The following is a 24,166-nucleotide window of genomic DNA, read 5'->3' on the forward strand; positions in this document are numbered from 1 at the left end:
CGGCGTCTGCTCTCCCTGTGCAGCCAGGAGTGTGAGCAGCGACCGGCGTGTGGACCTGCCTTAATGTCACACAGCATCACTCTACCCTGTGTTTTACACCTTGACAAAGGGGCGTGCAAGCCCCGAAACGTTGGAGTTTGATGTGTTTTAATACACTTCTTTGATTATTTGAAAAGCTGAGTGCCGCTTCCTCCTTTCCCACGACTTATCCAGTATTCGGTTGAGGGCACCAGCGCTGATGTCTTTTTAATGGGAGTGCCGATCCATGCTACATTTCTATATATATATATATATATATATATATATATATACACACATATACAGTGGTCGAAGTGGGGTGGTATACGGCGGTATAGTATACCGCCACTTCTACCACTGACCCGGAAATGAGGAACTGAAAGTGCAGCAGGAGGCAAGGGAAGTGCTCCCCGTCCCTGCGCGTCGGCCAGCGGCTGTGTAGAGCGCTGTACTAGCTCGCAGCCGGCCACCGCTCACCGCTGCCAGCTGCCCGCCGCTCTCCGCCGCCAGCAGCTCACCGCTGCCAGCCACCAGCAACAAATGAGGTAATGCTCCCCTGCTGTCACCTCTCTCCCTGTCGTTACCGTCCCTGTCCCTACTGTCACTCTCTCTCTCCCTGCTGTCACTGTCGTTACACTCTCCCTGTCGTCTCTCCCTGTCGTCTCTGGCTGTCCCTGTCGTCACTCTGGCTGTCCCTGTCGTCACTCTGGCTGTTCCTGCTGTCACAATTTCATCTCACTCAGTGTGCTATAATGTGAATTTCGGCTCATCCCTTTTGCTACAATGTGAGTTTTGGCTCATTCAGTGTGCTATAATATGAATTTCGGCTCATTTAGTGTGCTATAATGTGAATTTCGGATCATTCAGTGTGCTATAATGTGAATTTCGGCTCATTCAGTGTGCTACAATGTGAATTTCGGCTCATTCAGTGTGCTACAATGTGAATTTCGGCTCATCCAGTGTGCTACAATGTGAATTTCGGTTCATTCAGTGGGCTATAATGTGAATTTCGGCTCATTCAGTGTGCTATAATGTGAATTTTGGCTCGTACCGTGTGCATTAATGTGAATTTCGGCTCATTCAGTGTCCTATAATGTGAATTTTGGCTCATCCAGTGTGCTATAATGTGAATTTCGGCTCATTCAGTGTGCTATAATGTGAATGTCTGCTCATTCAGTGTGCTACAATGTGAATTTTGGCTCATCCAGTGTGCTATAATGTGAATTTCGGCTCATTCAGTGTGCTACAATGTGAATTTCGGCTCATTCAGTGTGCTATAATGTGAATTTCGGCTCATTCAGTGTGCTATAATGTGAATTTCGGCTCATTCAGTGTGCTACAATGTGAATTTCCCACTGGGGAGGGTTAAGATTAGGAAGGGGAGGGGGGGGGGGGGGAGTGGTGGAAGATTAGGGATCAGGGTTAGTTTACATAATTAGCAGGTGTTGGAATTTTAATCTTCGGGATGCCACTGTCCGTATTCTGACAGCCGGCATCCCGAGCGCCAGGATATAATATATTTTATATAGTTATATATATATATATATATATATATATATGCACCTCTCCCTAATAACACCTAACCTTAACCCACACTGATAAATCAACCCTTATTTCCTATTCCTAATACCGTAACCCCAATATCCAAACCAAAACCAATAGATTATGAGGTGGTTACCTGGGGGAGCTGGGGGGGGGGGGGGGGGGGCTGCTGACTGTTTGCCTAGGGTGCAGAGAAACCTTGCACCGGCCCTGGCTGGTCTCTTGCACTCTTTTGCTCTAATACTTTAATACTGCTTTAGGATTTATATTCAAAAACATTATGTCTCCATAATCCCAAAAACGTCAGTCTTCTTGGAAAGTGGTTTGTTCCTTTGTAAGGGAAAGAGAACAAACATTCTCAAACAACGGTTTCTCAATTTCTTTTTCCTCTGGGAAGGGATTGTGGATTCGCAGGAATATCTGATCATTTCTGTAATCAGAAAGCAGCGACTTTCTACAAATGTTTACGAATAATTCCAGTGATTTTGTCATTTTCTTCCAGTGATTTGGACCAATAATACCATTGATTAGAACGAATAATTCCAGTGATGTGCTGTTTGGGGCCAATTTTTTTAAGTGCCATCCTCTCTGACACTTCTGTATATGTCCAGTGGTACTGCCATTTGATATAATTCCCGACACTACTGCCATTTAATTCCAGTGATTTTGTCATTTTCTTCCAGTGATTTGGACCAATAATACCATTTATTAGAATGAATAATTCCAGTGATTTTGTCATTTTCTTCCAGTGATTTGGACCAATAATACCATTGACTAGAACGAATAATTCCTGTGATATTGAGGTGTTTGTGTCGCTTAGCTTAGCCGTCCAGTGACCACAGTGCACCTCTTTTTCTCTTTTCTTTGCATCATGTGCTGTTTGGGGCCAATTTTTTGAAGTGCCATCCTGTCTGACACTGCAGTGCCACTCCTAGATGGGCCAGGTGTTTGTGCCGCCCTCTTGGGTCGCTTTGCTTAGTCATCCAGCGACCTCGGTGCAAATTGTAGGACTAAAAATAGTATTGTGAGGTGTGAGGTGTTCAGAATAGACTGGAAATGAGTGGAAATTGTGGTTATTGAGGTTAATAATGCTATAGGATCAAAATTACCCCAAAATTTAAGCTGTTTTTGAGGGGTTTTGAAAAAAAACCACCCGAATCCGACAAAAAAATTTCAGGGAGGTTTTGCCAAAACGCGTCCGAATCCAAAACACGGCCGCGGAACCGAATCCAAAACCAAAACACAAAACCCGAAAAATTTCCGGTGCACAGCTCTAGTATTCAGCTGATTGCATATCTGCCAGTTGCAGTACCTATAACATCACACTCTCTCTCTATAGGGTGTGGGGGAAAACTAGCATTGCTGCCGACCGCTACCTGCTGCTCTAGAACAGCATCACGGCTTTTGCACTGAACTGAATGGCCCCATAAGAGATTTTTAGTAGTTTAAATAAATGAAAGAAAGAAAAGTCTTTATTTTTTACTAAAGGCTTTTTGCAATGCATCTGTCTAATGTTATCTAATAAATTCTTACAAATTACATGAATTAGGCTTTGTAAAAGTGTGGGAGCCATATCATGCAAATTATTTCTCAACAATGACATTTTTAATATAAACTAATTCCAGACTGATATTAATAATTATTTACATAAAACAGACTTAAATACAACACACATAACATAAAACTATATGCATAAAATAGCCTGACATTTATTTTAGACAATATAATGTTCTTTTGTTACACACAATAAAATAACCAAAATTGTCAATTTGAAATAACATTTTCTAATGCCCAAAACAGAAGAGGTTTCAATGCAACTCCAAAATATTTTGTGTTTAATACACAAGTTATCATTACATTGTTCATACAAATCTTTTTTTTTTTAAACAAGTATTAAATATTAATGCTATAAACTTAATCTCTGGCTACAGTACTTCTTATATGTAATAGGAAAATGTACACAAGTTTGTGTGAGAAACAAATCTTTTGTGCAGGTAAAATCTGAATTGTGCTTTCAAGTCCTAGAAAAATAGACATAAATAGATATAAAGCAATTAGCATGCTCTCAAAAAGGTGTTACATAGAAGCAAATGGAAATGCAATTACGTAATATTTTCGTTGTATTCTGTTGTAACTTGTTATGATCATGACAACTAAATATAAAGTAAATATGCCTAGTTATACAGTAGTAGGCATTATTTGGAAACGGAATATAATTGATGAGGATATTTAATAAACTTACGGAACTTCTATACATGCTGTTGCCAAGTGTGCTAATATTTGCACTTGGCTTTTCTGTTGCCTTAGGGCCTAATTCAGACCCGAACACAGCCACAGGTGGTCCGCGCACACGCACAGGCCGCAGTGCGCCTTTGAAGGATGTGGCCACAGTGTGATTGACAGCGGCGGCCGTTCGAGGGCGGCACGTGGCATTGAGGGGTGCGAGCCTGGGCCGAACGGGGGCGTGTTGTGACCATTTTGGGGGTGGCTGCGTGATGTCACATGCAGCAGCTCTAATTTAAAAGATGATGGGCAACCACCTGACTGCACTGCCAGGGGTCAACCTTAGTTTCAAGGCATCTGCAATCTAATTGTTGATGCATAGAGGAGCGGCCTCACACATCCTGGGCGGCCTTGCCCTGTGCTGGAGGAGATGGACGCAGCATGTGAGGAGATGGACGCAGATCTGACTGCATGTGCAGCCATCTGTGTCCATCTCTGAATAACCCCTTAGTACATTATTTTTAGGAATTAAGTGTGTTCATATATTCGGAGATAAGGCTTATTGTAAAATTATCTGTCGTTGTAATTTGTCATTAAAACCTGGCACTGACCCCGTAAAAGCTAACTTACCGCTTCTCCAGGCCAGTCTGGAGGGATGCACAGTATGTAGGCGTGACCTGGATCCCAGTGGAACTCAAATACCAAACACAGGCTTTCAATTCCACTTAGTGCTATAAAGAAAACGTTAATCTATCTATCTATCTATCTATCTATCTATCTATCTATCTATCCATCTATCTATCTGTCTATCTATCTATCCATACTCCTAAGTGTAACTAAACACAGGCTTTCAATTCCACTTAGTGCTAAAAAGAAATATATATATATATATATATATATATATATATAAGATCATTCCAAATGTATCCACACTAACTTATAAAGAGCAATTTCTGGGGTGACAATCCTGAGATAAGTGAGTCCAACATTGAAATCACTTCCACAATAGCCAAACAAGTTAGGAGCACTCACCAGTCTTCAAAGATATTTACTTTTATTTAAAGCAGAATTTCAGTGCAAAGTAAAGCAGCAGCAACGTTTCGGTCCTCACCAGGATCTTTGTCAAGCTAACCATGCAATGGACAAAACAGACATATATACCGCATAATCCCACCCACCAAACCAATCAGACAATCACATTAATCCTTAATAAAACCAGGTGATCACCAAGCACATATAAAAACAATCTGATCATCAGTTCACACCAACCTGATCACATCAGTGTCCAAAGTATATGATGCACATTGTGTAACTCAATGACCACATAACCAGAAAGGCTGTAATACACCGGGTCCCGGTGGACGCGTGCGCTTCACCAGAGCTGCACTTCCGGTAACCCACCTATGTCACCGGAAGTACGCGGTCCTAAGGAGAAGCACACTCCCCCGTTGGTATTGTTCAGCACAGTACACAGTACAGACCCCAAAGGGGTCACGTGAGCGCAGCCGTAGCCAGTAAGGAACATCCTGCACAGTAGTGCGTTCCAACTGCCTGCCGCTTGCATTCCACAGCAGTGATATAGCATTAGATGTTGAGATCGAGTATGTGATCAAAAAATATATGAGATCAGACATGACAAATCACTCTATTAATGGCACTGATATAGTGCTAGTGAAAAAAACAAGGATTCAATAAGCGATCAAGTTGGGTGGCTAGGAACCAGGGCATGTCATATACGTACATGGACATTAATGAAAACTGGATTAGTCCCTAAATAGCCATAACTATAGCATCTACCAAAGCCTTAAATGTCAATCAATAGGAAGAGACAGATATATAGTACTCAAAAGAAAAAATTAAGTAAAATAAGAAAGAGAAAAAGAAAAAATTTGTAAAAGCAAAAAAAGCCATGCACATACAAGGTATATGGCATTGATAGTAGCTGGAAAACATCACATCAAATCCAGGCAGCAAACTAGTCCAAAAATATACTGTACTGTATGGCATCATTTAGGCCACGTGGCCAAATAGTATCCAGTCTGTAGATCACTGATAATCTGTTATGCAAGGGGTCACCTGTGGATTTGTTTATGTGCTTGTTGGAACTTGTATTAATGAGAAATTATTTTTGTTATGATAATGGGACCTAATTGCAGACGTCTGGTTGTGCAATGGGGTCCAATGTGGCCCCATCGTATGCTAACGCATTCATGTTTGTGGTTGAACAGCAATTGTTCTTTTCTAATCATATCATTGCAGAAAGTGTGCTAGCTTCTTACAGATACATAGACGACCTGCTGAGAGGACAGAGCACAGAGGACAAATTTGTGACCTTAATGTCTGTACACAATGCTAGTGAAAGCACAGTGAAGTTCACCTACACATTGAACAGCACATGTGTTAATTTTTTTGATGTGTCTCTAACTAAAGTTGAAGGTAGATTGTTGCCTGCCCTGTACTCAAAACCAACTGACAGAAATAGCTTGTTGTTGGCCTCAAGTGCACATCCTGTTCCTTTGAAAAATGCCTTACCTTACTCTCCGTTCCTGGGGGCAATACGTATCTCGAGTAGCAGAGAGAAAGATATTCAACAGTTGGACAAAATGTTTTTGAAATTTCAGTAGAGAGGTTATAGAGAAGTCGATTTACAGAAAGGCTCTTGCCATTCCCCCTGACGAGTTGTTGTCATCGAGAAAAAGAGATGACAACAGCAATCGTCAAGTCTGGTGCAATAAGTATACACATGAGTCCATTTATCAACAAGAAGACAAAATCACTGTGGTCCATTGTCACGTCCGATAAGGATTTAGGCGTATTTCATCATAAGTCTCTTATGACATGCTACCGTAGGGGTAAGAACTTGAGAGATTATATTGTTTGTAATGATGTGTCCCTGATGGGGAAAAAGGAAAATGTTCCATTTCTGGGTAAGCCCAAAAATGGATGCTTCAAGTGTCCAAATTGTACGACATGTAGCTTTTTACAAACGGGGCCTGTATTTCATCACCCTTACACAGGACAAAAAAATTCTATTAGGCATCGCCTTACCTGCACAAGTCATTTTGTAGTTTATGTTAGCACCTGTCTCTGCTCTAAAATCTATTTTGGGAAGACAGAGGTCACCTTTCGTGAACACATGGCCCAACATCGCACATGCAGCATGCAGCGTTAAATACTGGGACTAGTGTGCAGCCGGTGGCATGCCATTTCTTTGACGCAAAGCATAACCTGTCACCATTGCGTTATCACATTATCAACCATGTGCCTCCATTACTCAGTGGAGGTGACAGGTCTACCAAATTATTACAAAGAGAATCTGAATGGATTATGAGACTCAACTCCTTAGCCCCTCGCGGCTTGAATGAGTCTTTAGGTCTGCAGGCATTCACTTGAGTGTTATGAAGTTTGCTCTGTTTTCAGTGTCCATCGTGATGTCAGTACTTAGGGCTATACAATCCTTATGTTAATCATTTAAAATATATATTACACCTCTATTAATTGGGATTGTACCGATAAATACAGCCGTGGTCTGCTGATGTTATATAGAATGACATCTGTACTAACTAACATACAATTCTCATAAATATTTGATTGTAAAACTGTATATTATTGCTAATGTGTTCTCTTGTGCTCTTGTTTTTATTGTATTATGTACTGTATGTTTTACTGCAGTGTTTTGTTATTTTGGTAGCTATGGAGACAGCTGTCATTTCCGGGGATGGTCTGTGGAGTATCTGGAAACGGAGATTCGTTGCATCTTGCTGGCTGTGGTGGTGGTGACATATATTTGGTAAGTTTGCAAGTTTTTCATATGGCTTGATAAAAGAGATGAGAGGCGCTGAAACGTTGCCCACAAAGTCGTGAGGTGTGATTTCTTTATTATATTAGTTCTGAGCACCGCAGCTGGAGTACTATGTAACATACAACCACGCTGGCTTTTGTGAGGAGGGCAGTATCGCTGAGAAAACCCGTGGAGTGCCAAAGCTATATATATATATATATATATATATATATATATACACTGCTCAAAAAAATAAAGGGAACACTAAAATAACACAATCCTAGATCTGAATGAATGAAATATTCTTATTAAATACTTTGTTCTTTACATAGTTCAATGTGCTCACAACAAAATCACACAAAAATTATCAATGGAAATCAAATTTATTAACCCACGGAGGTCTGGATTTGGAGTCACCCTCAATATTAAAGTGGAAAAACACACTACAGGCTGATCCAACTTTGATGTAATGTCCTTAAAACAAGTCAAAATGAGGCTCAGTAGTGTGTGTGGCCTCCACGTGCCTGTATGACCTCCCTACAACGCCTGGGCATGCTCCTGATGAGGTGGCGGATGGTCTCCTGAGGGATCTCCTTCCAGACCTGTACTAAAGCATCCACCAACTCCTGGACAGTCTGTGGTGCAATGTGGCTTTGGTGGATGGAGCGAGACATGATGTCCCAGATGTGCTCAATTGGATTCAGGTCTGGGGAACGGGAGGGCCAGTCCATAGCATCAATGCCTTCATCTTGCAGGAACTGCTGACACACTCCAGCCACATGAGGTCTAGCATTGTCTTGCATTAGGAGGAACCCAGGGCCAACCGCGCCAGCATATGGTCTCAAAAGGGGTCTGAGGATCTCATCTCGGTACCTAAAGGCAGTCAGGCTACCTCTAGCGAGCACATGGAGGGCTGTGCGGCCCCGCAAAGAAATGCCACCCCACACCATTACTGACCCACTGCCAAACCGGTCATGCTGGAGGATGTTGCAGGCAGCAGAACGTTCTCCTTGGCGTCTCCAGACTCTGTCACGTCTGTCACATGTGCTCAGTGAGAACCTGTTTCATCTGTGAAGAGCACAGGGCACCAGTGGCGAATTTGCCAATCTTGGTGTGCTCTGGCAAATGCCAAACTTCCTGCACGGTGTTGGGCTGTAAGCACAACCCCCACCTGTGGACGTCGGGCCCTCATACCACCCTCATGGAGTCTGTTTCTGATCGTTTGAGTAGACACATGCAAATTTGTGGCTTGCTGGAGGTCATTTTGCAGGGGTCTGGCAGTGTTCCTTCTGTTCCTCCTTGCACAAAGGCGGAGGTAGCGGTCCTGCTGCTGGGTTGTTGCCCTCCTACGGCCTCCTCCACATCTCCTGATGTACTGGCCTGTCTCCTGGTAGCGCCTCCATGCTCTGGACACTATGCTGACAGACACAGCAAACCTACTTGCCACAGCTCGCATTGATGTGCCATCCTGGATGAGCTGCACTTCCTGAGCCACTTGTGTGGTTTGTAGGGAGGTCATGCAGGCACGTGGAGGCCACACACACTACTGAGCCTCATTTTGACTTGTTTTAAGGACATTACATCAAAGTTGGATCAGCCTGTAGTGTGTTTTTCCACTTTAATATTGAGGGTGACTCCAAATCCAGACCTCCATGAGTTAATAAATTTGATTTCCATTGATAATTTTTGTGTGATTTTGTTGTCAGCATATTGAACTATGTAAAGAACAAAGTATTTAATAACAATACTTCATTCATTCAGATCTAGGATGTGTTATTTTAGTGTTCCCTTTATTTTTTTGAGCAGTGTATATATATATATATATATGTGTGTGTGTGAGTGTGTATGTATGTATATACATATGTGTGTGTGTGTATATATATATATATATATATATATGTGTGTGTGTATATATTTATATAATATACACACACATATATTATGTTGAATTATAAATTATTTTTTATTTCAAGAAATGCATTTTTCATTTGAGTTTCTCCTGTTACAGACACCCGGGGATGGTGAGAATCTGCAAGTCCTATAGCTGGCAGGGGTAATGTCCACTTTTCCCAGCTTAGGGCTTTGCATTCGCATTCCAGAGCTTGGTTAATCCAACAGCCTAGTAGCCCCCATAAAAAAACTTATAGGGGCTGCTTCTTCTGTCATAAATGGAGGCACCATGACAGATACTTTTGCCCTCATTCAGGTCATATCGCTGTTTGCCACGAGCTATTTTCTGCAAACTGCGCATGCGCTGCGTCCTGAAAGATGCGATCACACTATGACTGACAGCAGCTGCCGTCGCAGGACCAGCTTTTTGGTGTTGTGGGGAAGTGGTACAGCCAACACAGGTGTGGATGGGCCGTTTTCGGGGCAGCTGCATGACGTCACACGCAGCCGATCCGATGAAGAAAATGGTGGCGGATCGCCCTCATATGCAGTCTAGCTGCAAATGGCGGGGTCATCACTTATTCTGGACTCAGCGATGCAATCTTAATTGTTTTGCGATCGTATCACTGGCAGCCAATTAGCATGCTGGGAGCTTTGCCCTGTGCTGGCCAGCCCCCAGCATGCTATAGAACCAGAATCTGCAACTGAAACTGAATAGGGTTCTATATCGTCGGCATCTGCTGTAGCATCTCTATGGTACATTTAGGGGAGTCTTAATATTTGTAGGTATCCCCACCCCACCCCACCTCACCCAAAAATAGCTGTTTGGGGGGGGTGGGGGGGATATCACACACACATATTGTTTAATAATTATGCTAAATGTTCAATGTAGACAGATTTATAATTTGTTACTGTACCTGTAACTCCTGCCCTATTTGTGACTGTTTCCTATATACACCCCCTAGTAAAGGTGTACTTATCTCTCCTGCAGTATCAGTGATGCGTACACTGTCCTCTTCTATTGAAACAATGTTAGCCTTTCATAAGTATGCTCTAGCATTGCATCAGGTGAAACGTATACAAATGAAGAAAAAGTATAAACTTGTATCTAAGCTTTGCTGTATCTCCCTTCTACAACATCTTCATAACATTGTTTTCAAGCTATTTTAGGCTGTGTAGGCAAATGATTTACCGTAAAAGCAAAACTTATTGTTAACCACAATCCCAGTATGTAAATATCCTTGTCACAGTATAGAACAAAGCATAACCACAATATAAGAGTGACAACAGATGAATAAACACTCTAGCAGACATTAATGAAAATAAAAAAGGTGTGGTCCACAGCAACCAATCAGGCTGCACTAGATAAAAAGCAGAATCGGATTTGTTCTGCTTTATATAATTGTATTGTAATAAATAAACATCAATATAAAGAGGCCCATTTATCAATACTTACATACTTAATGCGGTCTGGGTGCGATATTAGCGGAGCCCAAATGGAGCCCGTCCCTGTGATATGTTCAGCATGGTAGCGGGACTCCTGAACAGGCGCGGCCCGTTTCCGGGGGAATACTTACTCTGTCGGTTAGATTTGTGATCTGTAGCACATAGGCTATAGCTGGCTAACGCCATCTTCATCTTACAGTATGCATATATTAAGTACTATATATTAATACATCACCTTTTTATATTATTTCTGTAACATAGGTTTTTTTTTTTGGTGGGGTGAGGTCTCATTTGTGCTACTTTCAGTGTGTAGTCAGAGTGCTGTGTTATTATGATTTTCTCTACGTTTTACGTTTTAAAACTGTATCCTTCTAATTTGTATACTTGTAACTTGCATAGATGAAGAGCTTTGTCAATGAAGGAGTTAAGTCAGAATCCCCACAGTCAGATTACTGTACAGGACACTTCCTCTTCAACAATTTGTAAATCTCTTAAGAGCAGCTGAGAACATACTGTATATAACAAGGAAACCTTTAAATCGCCATATAACACCATGGCTTCCAAACTCCCGCTCAGGGAAGAGTTTGAAAATTGGACAACCTCACAAGTTGCTGATCTATTAAAGCAGGTATGTAATTATGACTATGGGAACTAAATAATATGTGATGTCAGAAATATGGGAGTGACTGTTATGTACTAAGTGAAGCAGAGATGCTGGCTGTAGCAAGTCTTATGTCACTATCAATAGCATTAAAATAAAAACTCATCTGTAATCCATGGCCAAGCCGTGCAGCTTTATGTTACTTGACCTGTCTGCAATATATATATTTAACATATATACACATACAGTGGTGTAACTTTGCCCCAGCTGCCAGAAGGCAAGATAAATGTTGGTGCCCCTCCGCCAGCACCATGCATGTGTGTATATGTACAGTATATATATATATATATATATATATATATATCGGTGAAAAGGTGGTACTTAGCGCTACACCAAATGAGTGAAAATAAAGAGAGTCTTAGTCCAGAGACAGTGGTAATGTCCAATTTCCAGAGACCGAACTGTATCTACTACACATCAGATAAGCTATTTTTACATTATTTTGATGTACGGGTATTTGCTTTGTTTTTTAACAATTAAACTGGTGTTAAAACTTTATTACACTATTTCGGCTACCTTCTTTCTTTTCATTGGTGATCATTGAGCATTAGAAGTACCATGAGGTTCTGGAGCTGAAGAGAGAAATCTATCCAGTTAGGGAATTCACATTTTGAGAGCGTGCGATTTAATTAAGTGGTTAACTCCACTCATGATGGTACTTGCGTTTTTCTAAGGGTGTTATTGAACTGGTGGACGTTTTCATTTGAAGGATCCTAATATACTGCACTAGTAGGCGCTGTTTTCACCTTCTTTATATATATATATATATATATATACATACACACTCACACACAGAGGTGTACCTTTATATTGTTACCCCGCAAAACAAGTCCTGCTAGCACTGTGTGTGTGTGTATGTATATATATATATATATATATATATATGTATGGGTAGATAGGGGTGATGGCGACCAGCTGGTGTTTTTATATACCACAATACTTAGCGGACTAGTATCATAAATAGAGGACTGGATTAAGGAAAAAAACTCCTTTTTATGTAAAAGAGAAATAACAATTTATTTTATCAATAAAAAATATATATATATATTTTACACTTGCTTTTCTAAAAGATACATATAAAACCGATTCCTCTACAGATATAAAAAATGTATTAAAACGGATTATATAGTAAAAAGCAATTGTATAGAATATTTTAAGACATAAAATGGAAAGAGATAAAAATGTTTTTTTTTTAAATTTTTGTAGTTAGTAAAAAGCAGCTTAACTTAGGGTGGAAGGTCATACAGGAGATCCCAACGCGTTTCGTCTATCTGACTTCATCAAGGGGACATATATATATATGTGTGGCACTGGAGGTGTGTCTAATGTATGTTACAGAAATCAATGTACTGCACACTGCGGACGGGAATTTGGAATTCCCCCAAAGCAACCTCCCCCCCATCATCCCAATAGCGCTTGCACTTAGTACCATGTTAATTTTTTTTGGAGCACACGGTTCTTGACTGCCCACTGCCACTCATGCTGCTCTCCCAAGTCCTGAGTACATACACAGCCACCATCTCCCGCTATGTCTCCCGTTTGGCTCCTTGGTCCGCAGTCAGCCTCAGGGTGGCAGACGGATGTTATGTGCGTCCATGACCAGAGCACAGGAGAGCAGCAAGTTCCGTCACAGAAGAAGAACGCTGACCAACATCAGTCACTGGCTCTTCTATTACACCTGAAGGGCATGGAATGGGAGACAATGGGCTGTAGCCCGGTGGCAACTGACTCCATTGTCTCCGAGAGTTCTGTCCACTGTATGTGTGTGTATGTGTGTGTATATGTATATATATATATATATATATATGTGTGTGTGTATACTGTGTGTGTATATATATATATATATATACAGTAACAAAACTGAAGTATAAAGTCAAATAAATAGAAATAAATGAAAGCAATGTAATTATAACTTTTATATACCCTTACATAACATTGTAGAGTGAATCCATAAATATAAAATACAGCTGCAACAATTATATGTACAACACATACCACTTCCAGTGCTACATGGAAGGTGGTCTATCTCATGCCAGGAACTGTCTAGTTTTACTAAATGCCACGATTTAGACCAATTAAATCTACAGTATGGGAATATTGATCTTTCCGCTGTGTTTGAAAACATAACTTTGTACAGAGGCTGCATCAGAATCATGGGGAATGTAGAACAACATCAGAGAACATTGTAAAACCTGAATGTAACACAGACCACTCTTTGAATAAAATACACAGCATGCAGTACTGCAAAGGAGGCAAACGTGATGTCACCACCACATTGGAAGGGTGGAAGTTATATTTGAACACCTATATCCTCAGTACATACTAAAATGCATTTCCGTTCCCTGTAAATAAGAGGTACGGTTTTACCGAATGACAAGGAAAAACTTTTGCATCTTGCCATTAAATTAAATAAATCTATTTCTGAGCCCAGGCCAAATTCTACTATCTCATGCCATTATATACTGTTCTTCAATAAACCCATTGACCTGTTTGTAATCACAATAAACGATATACCTTATACTGTGCTGTAATGTAAATGTAACACACTGCATTGGTGAAAGTGGCTGTACGCTTCTGCTGTGATGATTCGTGATGCAATCAAGCTACTGTAACATTGGGCATTACACTTCTCAGCACTAAATATTAGGATAACAAAAGTTAGGTTTCATTGAAATGTTTCCCTTTCTATGAAGTTGATATAGAAAGAATTTTTGGACGAGTTTAAAATGTTTATGCCGTCAGCAGCCACTAGATGGCGTCGAACAGAGCTATTCTAATGTAGCTCCGTTTGGGCGCGATCGGCTTTTGGCGTCTACATTTTAGCTCGCACCTGCAATGGGTGACGAGTTGAAATGTGTGAAAAGTGTTCCGTTTGGGTGCCCAAGCAGCACTTTTCCCGATGGGGGGCAATAACATTTGAATTCCCCCCACTGAGTGAGAAAACATAGAATGAATTAAACCCAGTGTATAATAGAACTATAGCACAGTGCAGTCATTATCTACAAACAATAAACAAAACAAAAACAAAAACACAGGGATGTTGTAAAGTTGACAACACATGGTGGAAGACATCAATTTATCAAACCTTGGAGAGCGATAAAGTGGCCCATAGCTTAAAAACTGTGGTAGATAAATGACAGTTAGTTGCTGAGTGGTTGCTACAGGCAACTTCCCTTTATATCTCTTGAAGGTTTGATACATCTCTCCCATGGTGAGGTACAGTTGGCCTATTCAACAGCCAATTGAAATTGTTCTGGCTCTTGAGCTATAACTACTAGGTTTGTGCGAGGAGCAGAAGGCCACGGGGACGATGCCATCACTGCCATATCGGTACTTGAATTTGGAACACACCTAACCAGAGTTAAAACTATGGAAAATGGTGTTGATTCTGCACATATATATACTCAAGATGTTTAGATGATATGTAATGTCATGTGTGTTACCAACATTGTGACCAATTTCTAGTTTAAATCTTATGGAGTAGTAGCTCTGTTGGTGGTGCTCCCAAGAGTCAGATTATTGCTTGGCTAATAAGGGACAGAGAAGAAGACTCTTTTTGCATGGGCACTCTTTATTTAGAAATTAAAAGAGTAGAACAAAGTGCTTATTAGGTCAGGTCCATACATAAATTTTGCTGTGGGACCCAAAATGCAATGTTTTGCCCCACTGCCTAACAGGGTGAATGGAGCATTTGCAGACCCTGCAAGTACAATTTACCTCCATGCCTTTTATTTTTGAAACCTCAACATCTTATGCTGACCATATGCTTTGTGAGTTACTATAAAGTGACCATGGTACCCGTACATTATTCTATGAAGATCTGCCTGGATGAACACAGCATGCTGTTAAGTTCGGGAGGATGATGACTACTATTGACATCTGTGTATGATACGTCCCATTTATGCCATAAGTGATCCTGCCACCAGGTCTCATCTAATTTAGTCCCTTTCCTCTTGTGTGGACCAAATGGTATTGAAAATTTGGCTGTCACTAGGTGCCAGTATGCGTGCCAATCAGAAGGATGTCTGTCCAGCTTTGCGCATTGGCAGCGGTGAGAGAAACTCCAGAGCTCATGGCATGAAGGTAACATGGGGGTCATTCCGAGTTGATCGTAGCCGTGCTAAATTTAGCACAGCTACGATCAGGCACTCAGACATTTGGGGGGACGCCCAGCACTGGGCTAGTCCACCCCGCATGTCAGTGCCGCCCCCCGCAGGAGTGCAAAAGCATTGCGCTTTTGCATTTCAGGAGTACCTCCCGGCCAACGCAGCTCCTGCGGCTGGCCGGGAGAACCTCTTCGCTGCCCAGGTCGCAGCCGCCGCTGCACGCCCCCCCAGTGGTCCAACCACGCCTGTGTTGGCTGGACCACTCCCCAAAAACGGCAGCTTAATGCCGCCGTCCAGCCCCCTCCAGCCCATCGACCCCCTCTGCCTGTCAATCAGGCAGAGGCAATCGCTAGGCAACGACGGCCTTCGACCATCTGGCATGCGCCATACTGACCCGATCGCACCGCTGCGATAAACTGCAGCGTGCGATCGGGTCAGAATGACCCCCATGGTCCTCTCCCAACAAGCACAATAGCATTTCCAAAATAAAAATTTTAATTTTGTTTTTAATTTCCAGTTTTCGATTATTGAAACCTATTAAAGCGACTAGAAATAAACAGCTCATGAGCTTCATGAGTCAATGGGGGTCATTCTGACCCGTTCGCACGCAGCGGTTCTTTGCTGTGGTGTGAACGGGTCAGAACTGTGCATGTGCGGTGCCCACAATGCGCACGCATGTCGTTGCCCGACCAGAAGAGAGAAGAAAGTGATCGCTAGCACGATCACAAGAAGATTGACAGCGGGGAGACATTCCGGTGCGGATACTCACCGTTTTCCGGCCGTGGAGATCTGAATGCAGGCGTGTCCAGGCATTTGGAGGGCGGATGTCAATCCCGGGACCTTCGTCACTGGATCCGTTGCACAGGGTAAGTAAGTCTGACCCTGGTCTTGTTTTGCAGGAATCTTTTTTAGCATAGCAGGGCTGCACACGCGATCACAGCCCTGCTATGCTAAAATACACTCCCCCATAGGCGGCGTCAAGTTAATCGCATGAGCAGCAAAAAGTTGCTACGTGCAATCAACGCGGAATGAGGGCAAATGTTTTCTGGATCTGTGTTAATGCTGCAAATATGTACGCAGTTGCAGGCAGCTGGGAGTGTTCCGGTGGGCATTTCTGTACAAATCCCAGCAGCTGTTATAGCAGCACATTTTCGCACATCCCTTGAGTCAAAAATCGCATCTGTGGTAGCATTAGTAACCAACTATGAATCAGAGCCACAATGCTTAATATAACCTATATTTGCGGACTGCCACAAATGATTTTACTAATTTCTGTAAAAATATAGATACAAAGTACTTTATTTCTGTGTTTTCTTTTTTTATATATATCTTTATTCTTTCCTTCTTCAGTTTGGGATGCAGGAGTGTGTTGGAGTGCTGGAGAAGCTGGAAATAAATGGTTACACATTTTTGGTAAGTGTTAAATATAATTTATTACACTAAAATTGTTATGACTGTTTCTTATATTTAAATATGTCAAACAAAATAAACATTTGCTTGCAGACCCAGACTGGCCCTTTAGCAATTCTGGCATTTTCCATAAGAACTGGTGTTGCTTACAATATCAGTGGGTTGTAGGGGGTGGCCATCAGTGGGTAAACATCAATTGTTACCATCGATTGGTTGTTAATCTCGATGGTATCTGTAAGGGAACCCTCGATGGTTTCACCAACCAATGATCATCCCTGCATTACTATTAACTGGGCTGCAGGCCAATCAAAGCCTGGGGACATGACTTCACAGATGCATTGGGGAAGGAGCTAGGCTCAGTCTTTCAGCACCTTGTAGAGGAAAAAAAAACATGATCGGGTAGTTCTGTACCATAGTTGGCTGGAAAACATCTGGTTCACCCCCATCAATGGCAAAAGTATTCAACATAATTCATAGACCATCGATGATCATTCATAGACCAACGATGATTTGAATAATCTATGGTCAATGTCCGTCCCTAGTGGGCTGGTCTGGACTATCATATTTTTGTTACAGTGAGCTACTAGGTCCGCAGTTTAATGCTTTAGCCACTGAGCTCTCGCACTTGGATCTCACTATTACGTCAGTGGGAGCACCAATAAGCATTGTGAACTTCCCAGTTAATGATGATCATTAAACCCTCTTGTACTTTAGTACATAGATTTGTGCCGCTGTGCTTTGAATGCCATTAAAGCTATTCAGTTTGAATCTAGTCATTGTTTCTTGTTGCGTGGTTTAGTAATGGTTGCCACCGATCTGGCTGGATTGTGGAACAGGGATTTGGAGATTTTTATTTGATTGACTTAAGTATATTACATGCATTCACCCTAACCCTACACTAGATATACTGCAAAATGATTAATATTATGGTCAAATATAAATAGTTATTTTCATCACCAACACGGCAAGCAGCAGTGATTCTAAGGGGTGGTATTAATTGTAATGCTAGGGTCTTTCCTATTAGCCCCCCCCCCCCCTCTTCCCCCTGAAGCCGGCACTTATCGCGGATTATGCATCGGGTGTCTCAGACATCTACTGAAGTTCTGGGTTTTGTAGTGCAGTGGCTGTTCCGAACATCAACACTTAAAATCTGGACCAGCAATCATGTAGCACTACCAGACTATCGATAAAACGTTAAAACCATGTTCGTTAAAACCAGAAAATGTCAGTAATGATTTACTTTCATTTTTCTTCCCATAACTATGTCAGATAAGATTTTTCTAAACAGGGTATTAGGATTAATGCAGAATTTAATTTACTAGCAAAACAAGGAAAACCCTGATATGGATTGTCTTAGTGGGGTGATAAGAATCCATAAGCCTCCAGCAGTTTTTCAATATGTCTTGACATAAAGGAGCAGATTCAGAGTTGAGCGTAAAACAGCCGTAATTGCACAAACATTGGGGGTCATTCAGCTGTGATCACTGCTGTATGTTTTCGCACAGCGGCCGATCAGGTCCTAATTGCGCATGCACGCGCATCGGACAACAACAAAGGGCATTTCCGGCCAGCGACAGGTTGGTGCGAAAAATTGAAGTTATTGACAGGAAGAGGCTATTTGTTGGTGGCAACTGAGCATTTATTGGGAGTGTCCGGAAAAACGCAGGCGTGCCCAAGCGTATTCAAGGAGGGAGTCCGACGTCAGCTCCAGCTCCGATCAGCCTGTTCTAATCGCATTATAGGAGTAAGTCCTGGGCTGCGCAGACACTGCACACACTGGATTTTTGCAGCTCGGCATACACATGCGATCGCACACTTGCACAGCGAATTTATCCAAGGTTTCATCCAAGACTTAGTAAATAGATCCCTAAGTAGCACATGACTCTGACACAACCTGTAGATGCATGCGCTCTGCTCCAAAACATGCAGTGCAAATGCATACAAGATCCTTCCACAACACTGACTTGAATTATCTCTCCATCAGTCCCAAAAGTCTATACATATGTGATGAAATAGATGCAAAATAAAGCCTACAAGAGTTGGGGATCTTAAAGGAGGAATATGGCACCCCTGTTTCATGGCTAAGGGAAGATGTAATAAGCAGTAAAAAGAGTGGAGAAGTGAGCCAATGGAGAAGTTGCAGCCAATGAGCATTTAAGTAACATTTATAATTAGCATATTATAAAATGACAGTATGCAGAGTAGCGGATTGGTTGCCATGGGCAACTTCTCCACTGGCTCACTTCTCCACTCTTATCACTGCTTAGTACATCTCCCCCTCAATCTGCTGACTTTGAATTCTCAAAGGATAACGCCACTCAACAAAATAATTTGAATGATCTTGTTGTGTAACGCCTGAACCGTCAAATGTGACTCATTGAAATATAATATTCAAAATGCACAAAAACACTGTTGCTGCCATTAGGGTGGGGGGATGGGGGTTTTGTTATGGGGGGAATGTAATAGCGTGTGAGAATCAGAAAGTAAGAGGGGTCTATTTACTAAGCCTTGGATGCAGATAACGTGGCCGGAGATAAAGTACCAGCCAATCAGTGTCTAACTGCTATGTCACAGGCTGGGTTTGAAAAATGTTATAAGTTGATTGGTTGGTACTTTATCTCCGTCCGCTTTATCTCCATCCAGAGTTTAGTAAATAGACCTTAGTTATAGTAAAGCTGTTCTTTAAAGTAGCAATCATTTACATGGCAAAATCAAACTGCTTATACAATAGATCCCTATTTATCTCAATCTGTTAATTTATTTTCTTCTAAATTTGCAAAGCTAAAATTCATATTTTGCACTGGAACTTAGCAAAGAACTCTTGCCTGGAAATGGCCTCTGACAGGAGCCTGTACTGTCAGAGAGCGAGGAGAGAAATAGCATTTGCTTTCACTCTGCTTCCAGGTTCGGCATTGGTGAGCGTACTGCACATGACCCAGAGGGGGCTGGCAGGGAGGCCTTCTCTGAAATCACCTCTGGAACAGTAGCGGTTGTGTCTGTTGCCTTCGTGCAAAGGACCTGGAAGTGACAAAACGATTGGGCAGGAGACAACTTCCGCCCTTACAGCTCCTAAATGTTTCCTTCGTTCTCCGTTCGTTTAGGGTATTTTTTTTTTCTATGCAGCATTGGACCCCTCGCGGGCTCGCTTCGCTCGCCACGCATCGGGCTCGGTGTCTCGCTTCGCTCGCCACACTTTTCTATTCCAAATAGATTGTGACATGGACCCAGGGGGTTATGGGAGAGGTCCTTAGCGCGAAGAGAATCTAGACGCAACCGAACAGTAGCTCATTGGCTACTATAGGCTTACGCATGGAGTTAGCAGTAAAGGGCCATTGTCAGGAATGCAAAACACAGGGCCTAAGTCAGACTTGATCGTAGATGTGCGAGCAAATGCACATTTTCCCTGTCAATTTCTTTGACATGCGGGGGGACGCCCAGCACAGGGCAAGTCCGCTCTGCATGCCGGATCCAGCCTCCCCCCACCCCCTTGCAAACATGCTAGAGCATCGCACGGCGGCAATGCTTTTAGCATGTTTTAAGTAGCTGTCTGCCTGCGCAACCTAGCTGCAAAGGCAGACAGCTACCCGCCATGTTAAGAGTAGTGATGAGCAGGTTCGGTTTCTCGGAAACCGAACCCCCCCGAACTTCACCCTTTTTACACGGGTCCGAGGCATACTCGGATTCTCCCGTATGGCTCGGTTAACCCGAGCGCGCCCGAACGTCATCATCCCGCTGTCGGATTCTCGCGAGATTCGGATTCTATATAAGCAGCCGCGCGTTGCCGCCATTTTCACTGGTGCATTGGAAATGTTAGGGAGAGGACGTGGCTGGCGTCCTCTCCGTTTATTAATTGTTGAGTTTATGCAAATATTTGTGCTTGCTTATATCATTGTGGGGACTGGGGAGCAGCTTTATATTAATATAGGAGGAGTACAGTGCAGAGTTTTGCTGATCAGTGACCACCAGTTTTATCCGTTCTCTGCCTGAAAAAAACGCTCCTTATCTGTGCTCAGTGTGCTGCATATATCTGTGCTCACACTGCTTAATTGTGGGGACTGGGGAGCAGCTGTATTATATAGCAGGAGTACAGTGCAGAGTTTTGCTGACAGTGACCACCAGTACGTTGTCTGCCTGAAAAACACTCCATATCTGTGCTCAGTGTGCTGCTTTATTGTGGGGACTGGGGAACACCAGTATAATATATATATAGGAGGAGTACAGTGCAGAGTTTTGCTGACCAGTGACCACCAGTATATAATATATAGCATTACGGTACAGTAGGCCACTGCTGTACCTACCTCTGTGTCGTCAAGTATACTATCCATCTACATTCTATACCTGTGGTGCATTTTAGTTTTGCAGTTTGCTGACACAGTGACCACCAGTATATATAGCAGTACGGTACGGAAGGCTACTGCTGTACCTACCTCTGTGTCGTCAAGTATACTATCCATCTAGATTCTATACCTGTGGTGCATTTTAGTTTTGCAGTTTACTGACACAGTGACCACCAGTATATATAGCAGTACGGTACGGAAGGCCAATGCTGTACCTACCTCTGTGTCGTCAAGTATACTATCCATCTACATTCTATACCTGTGGTGCATTTTAGTTTTGCAGTTTGCTGACACAGTGACCACCAGTATATATAGCAGTACGGTACAGAAGGCCACTGCTGTACCTACCTCTGTGTCGTCAAGTATACTATCCATCTCCATTCTATACCTGTGGTGCATTTTAGTTTTGCAGTTTGCTGACACAGTGACCACCAGTATATATAGCAGTATGGTACGGAAGGCCACTGCTGTACCTACCTCTGTGTCGTCAAGTATACTATCCATCTAGATTCTATACCTGTGGTGCATTTTAGTTTTGCAGTTTGCTGACACAGTGACCACCAGTATATATAGCAGTACGGTACGGAAGGCCACTGCTGTACCTACCTCTGTGTCGTCAAGTATACTATCCATCTACATTATATACCTGTGGTGCATTTTAGTTGTGCAGTTTGCTGACACAGTGACCACCAGTATATATAGCAGTACGGTACGGAAGGCCACTGCTGTACCTACCTCTGTGTCGTCAAGTATACTATCCATCTAGATTCTATACCTGTGGTGCATTTTAGTTTTGCAGTTTGCTGACACAGTGACCACCAGTATATATAGCAGTACGGTACGGAAAGGACACTGCTGTACCTACCTCTGTGTCGTCAAGTATACTATCCATCTACATTCTATACCTGTGGTGCATTTTAGTTTTGCAGTTTGCTGACACAGTGACCACCAGTATATATAGCAGTACGGTACGGAAGGCCACTGCTGTTCCTACCTCTGTGTCGTCAAGTATACTATCCATCTAGATTCTATACCTGTGGTGCATTTTAGTTTTGCAGTTTGCTGACACAGTGACCACGAGTATATTTAGCAGTACGGTACGGAAGGCCACTGCTGTACCTACCTCTGTGTCGTCAAGTATACTATACATCTACATTCTATACCTGTGGTGCATTTTAGTTTTGCAGTTTGCTGACACAGTGACCACCAGTATATATAGCAGTACGGTACGGAAGGCCACTGCTGTACCTACCTCTGTGTCGTCAAGTATACTATCCATCTAGATTCTATACATGTGGTGCATTTTAATTTTGCAGTTTGCTGACACAGTGACCACCAGTATATATAGCAGTATGGTACGGAAGGCCACTGCTGTACCTACCTCTGTGTCGTCAAGTATACTATCCATCTAGATTCTATACCTGTGGTGCATTTTAGTTTTGCAGTTTGCTGACACAGTGACCACCAGTATATATAGCAGTACGGTACGGAAGGCCACTGCTGTACCTACCTCTGTGTCGTCAAGTATACTATCCATCTACATTCTATACCTGTGGTGCATTTTAGTTTTGCAGTTTGCTGACACAGTGACCACCAGTATATATAGCAGTACGGTACAGAAGGCCACTGCTGTACCTACCTCTGTGTCGTCAAGTATACTATCCATCTCCATTCTATACCTGTGGTGCATTTTAGTTTTGCAGTTTGCTGACACAGTGACCACCAGTATATATAGCAGTATGGTACGGAAGGCCACTGCTGTACCTACCTCTGTGTTGTCAAGTATACTATTCATCTAGATTCTATACCTGTGGTGCATTTTAGTTTTGCAGTTTACTGACACAGTGACCACCAGTATATATAGCAGTACGGTACGGAAGGCCACTGCTGTACCTACCTCTGTGTCGTCAAGTATACTATCCATCTAGATTCTATACCTGTGGTGCATTTCAGTTGTGCAGTTTGCTGACACAGTGACCACCAGTATATATAGCAGTACGGTACGGAAGGCCACTGCTGTACCTACCTCTGTGTCGTCAAGTATACTATCCATCTAGATTCTATACCTGTGGTGCATTTTAGTTTTGCAGTTTGCTGACACAGTGACCACCAGTATATATAGCAGTACGGTACGGAAGGCCACTGCTGTACCTACCTCTGTGTCGTCAAGTATACTATCCATCTAGATTCTATACTTGTGGTGCATTTTAGTTTTGCAGTTTGCTGACACAGTGACCACCAGTATATATAGCAGTACGGTACGGAAGGCCACTGCTGTACCTACCTCTGTGTCGTCAAGTATACTATCCATATACATTATATACCTGTGGTGCATTTCAGTTGTGCAGTTTGCTGACACAGTGACCACCAGTATATATAGTAGTACGGTACGTAAAGGACACTGCTGTACCTACCTCTGTGTCGTCAACTATACTATCCATCTACATTCTATACCTGTGGTGCATTTTAGTTTTGCAGTTTGCTGACACAGTGACCACCAGTATATATAGCAGTACGGTACGGAAGGCCACTGCTGTTCCTACCTCTGTGTCGTCAAGTATACTATCCATCTAGATTCTATACCTGTGGTGCATTTTAGTTTTGCAGTTTGCTGACACAGTGACCACCAGTATATATAGCAGTACGGTACGGAAGGTTACTGCTTACCTACCTCTGTGTCGTCAAGTATACTATCCATCTACATTCTATACCTGTGGTGCATTTCAGTTTTGCAGTTTGCTGACACAGTGAC

General features: G+C 42.4%; 1 protein-coding gene across 2 annotated transcripts in view; it reads left to right on the forward strand.

The window, feature by feature from the left end:
* Nucleotides 1-11,433: 11,433 nt before the first annotated feature.
* The window catches only part of BLNK (B cell linker), a 438,756-nt gene continuing 426,023 nt past the window's right edge, over nucleotides 11,434-24,166 (forward strand). The window contains exons 1-2 of one of the 2 annotated variants that reach the window (XM_063962019.1): nucleotides 11,434-11,528; nucleotides 17,018-17,080. In XM_063962019.1, coding sequence (XP_063818089.1) covers nucleotides 11,454-11,528; nucleotides 17,018-17,080 — 138 coding nt within the window. In that variant the 5' untranslated portion in view covers nucleotides 11,434-11,453. The remainder of the gene's footprint in view (nucleotides 11,529-17,017; nucleotides 17,081-24,166) is intronic. The other variant, XM_063962021.1, reaches the window with a different exon arrangement.

The sequence above is a fragment of the Pseudophryne corroboree genome, chromosome 3, assembly GCF_028390025.1.
Source record: "Pseudophryne corroboree isolate aPseCor3 chromosome 3, aPseCor3.hap2, whole genome shotgun sequence".
NCBI classification, from domain to species: Eukaryota; Metazoa; Chordata; class Amphibia; order Anura; family Myobatrachidae; genus Pseudophryne; species Pseudophryne corroboree.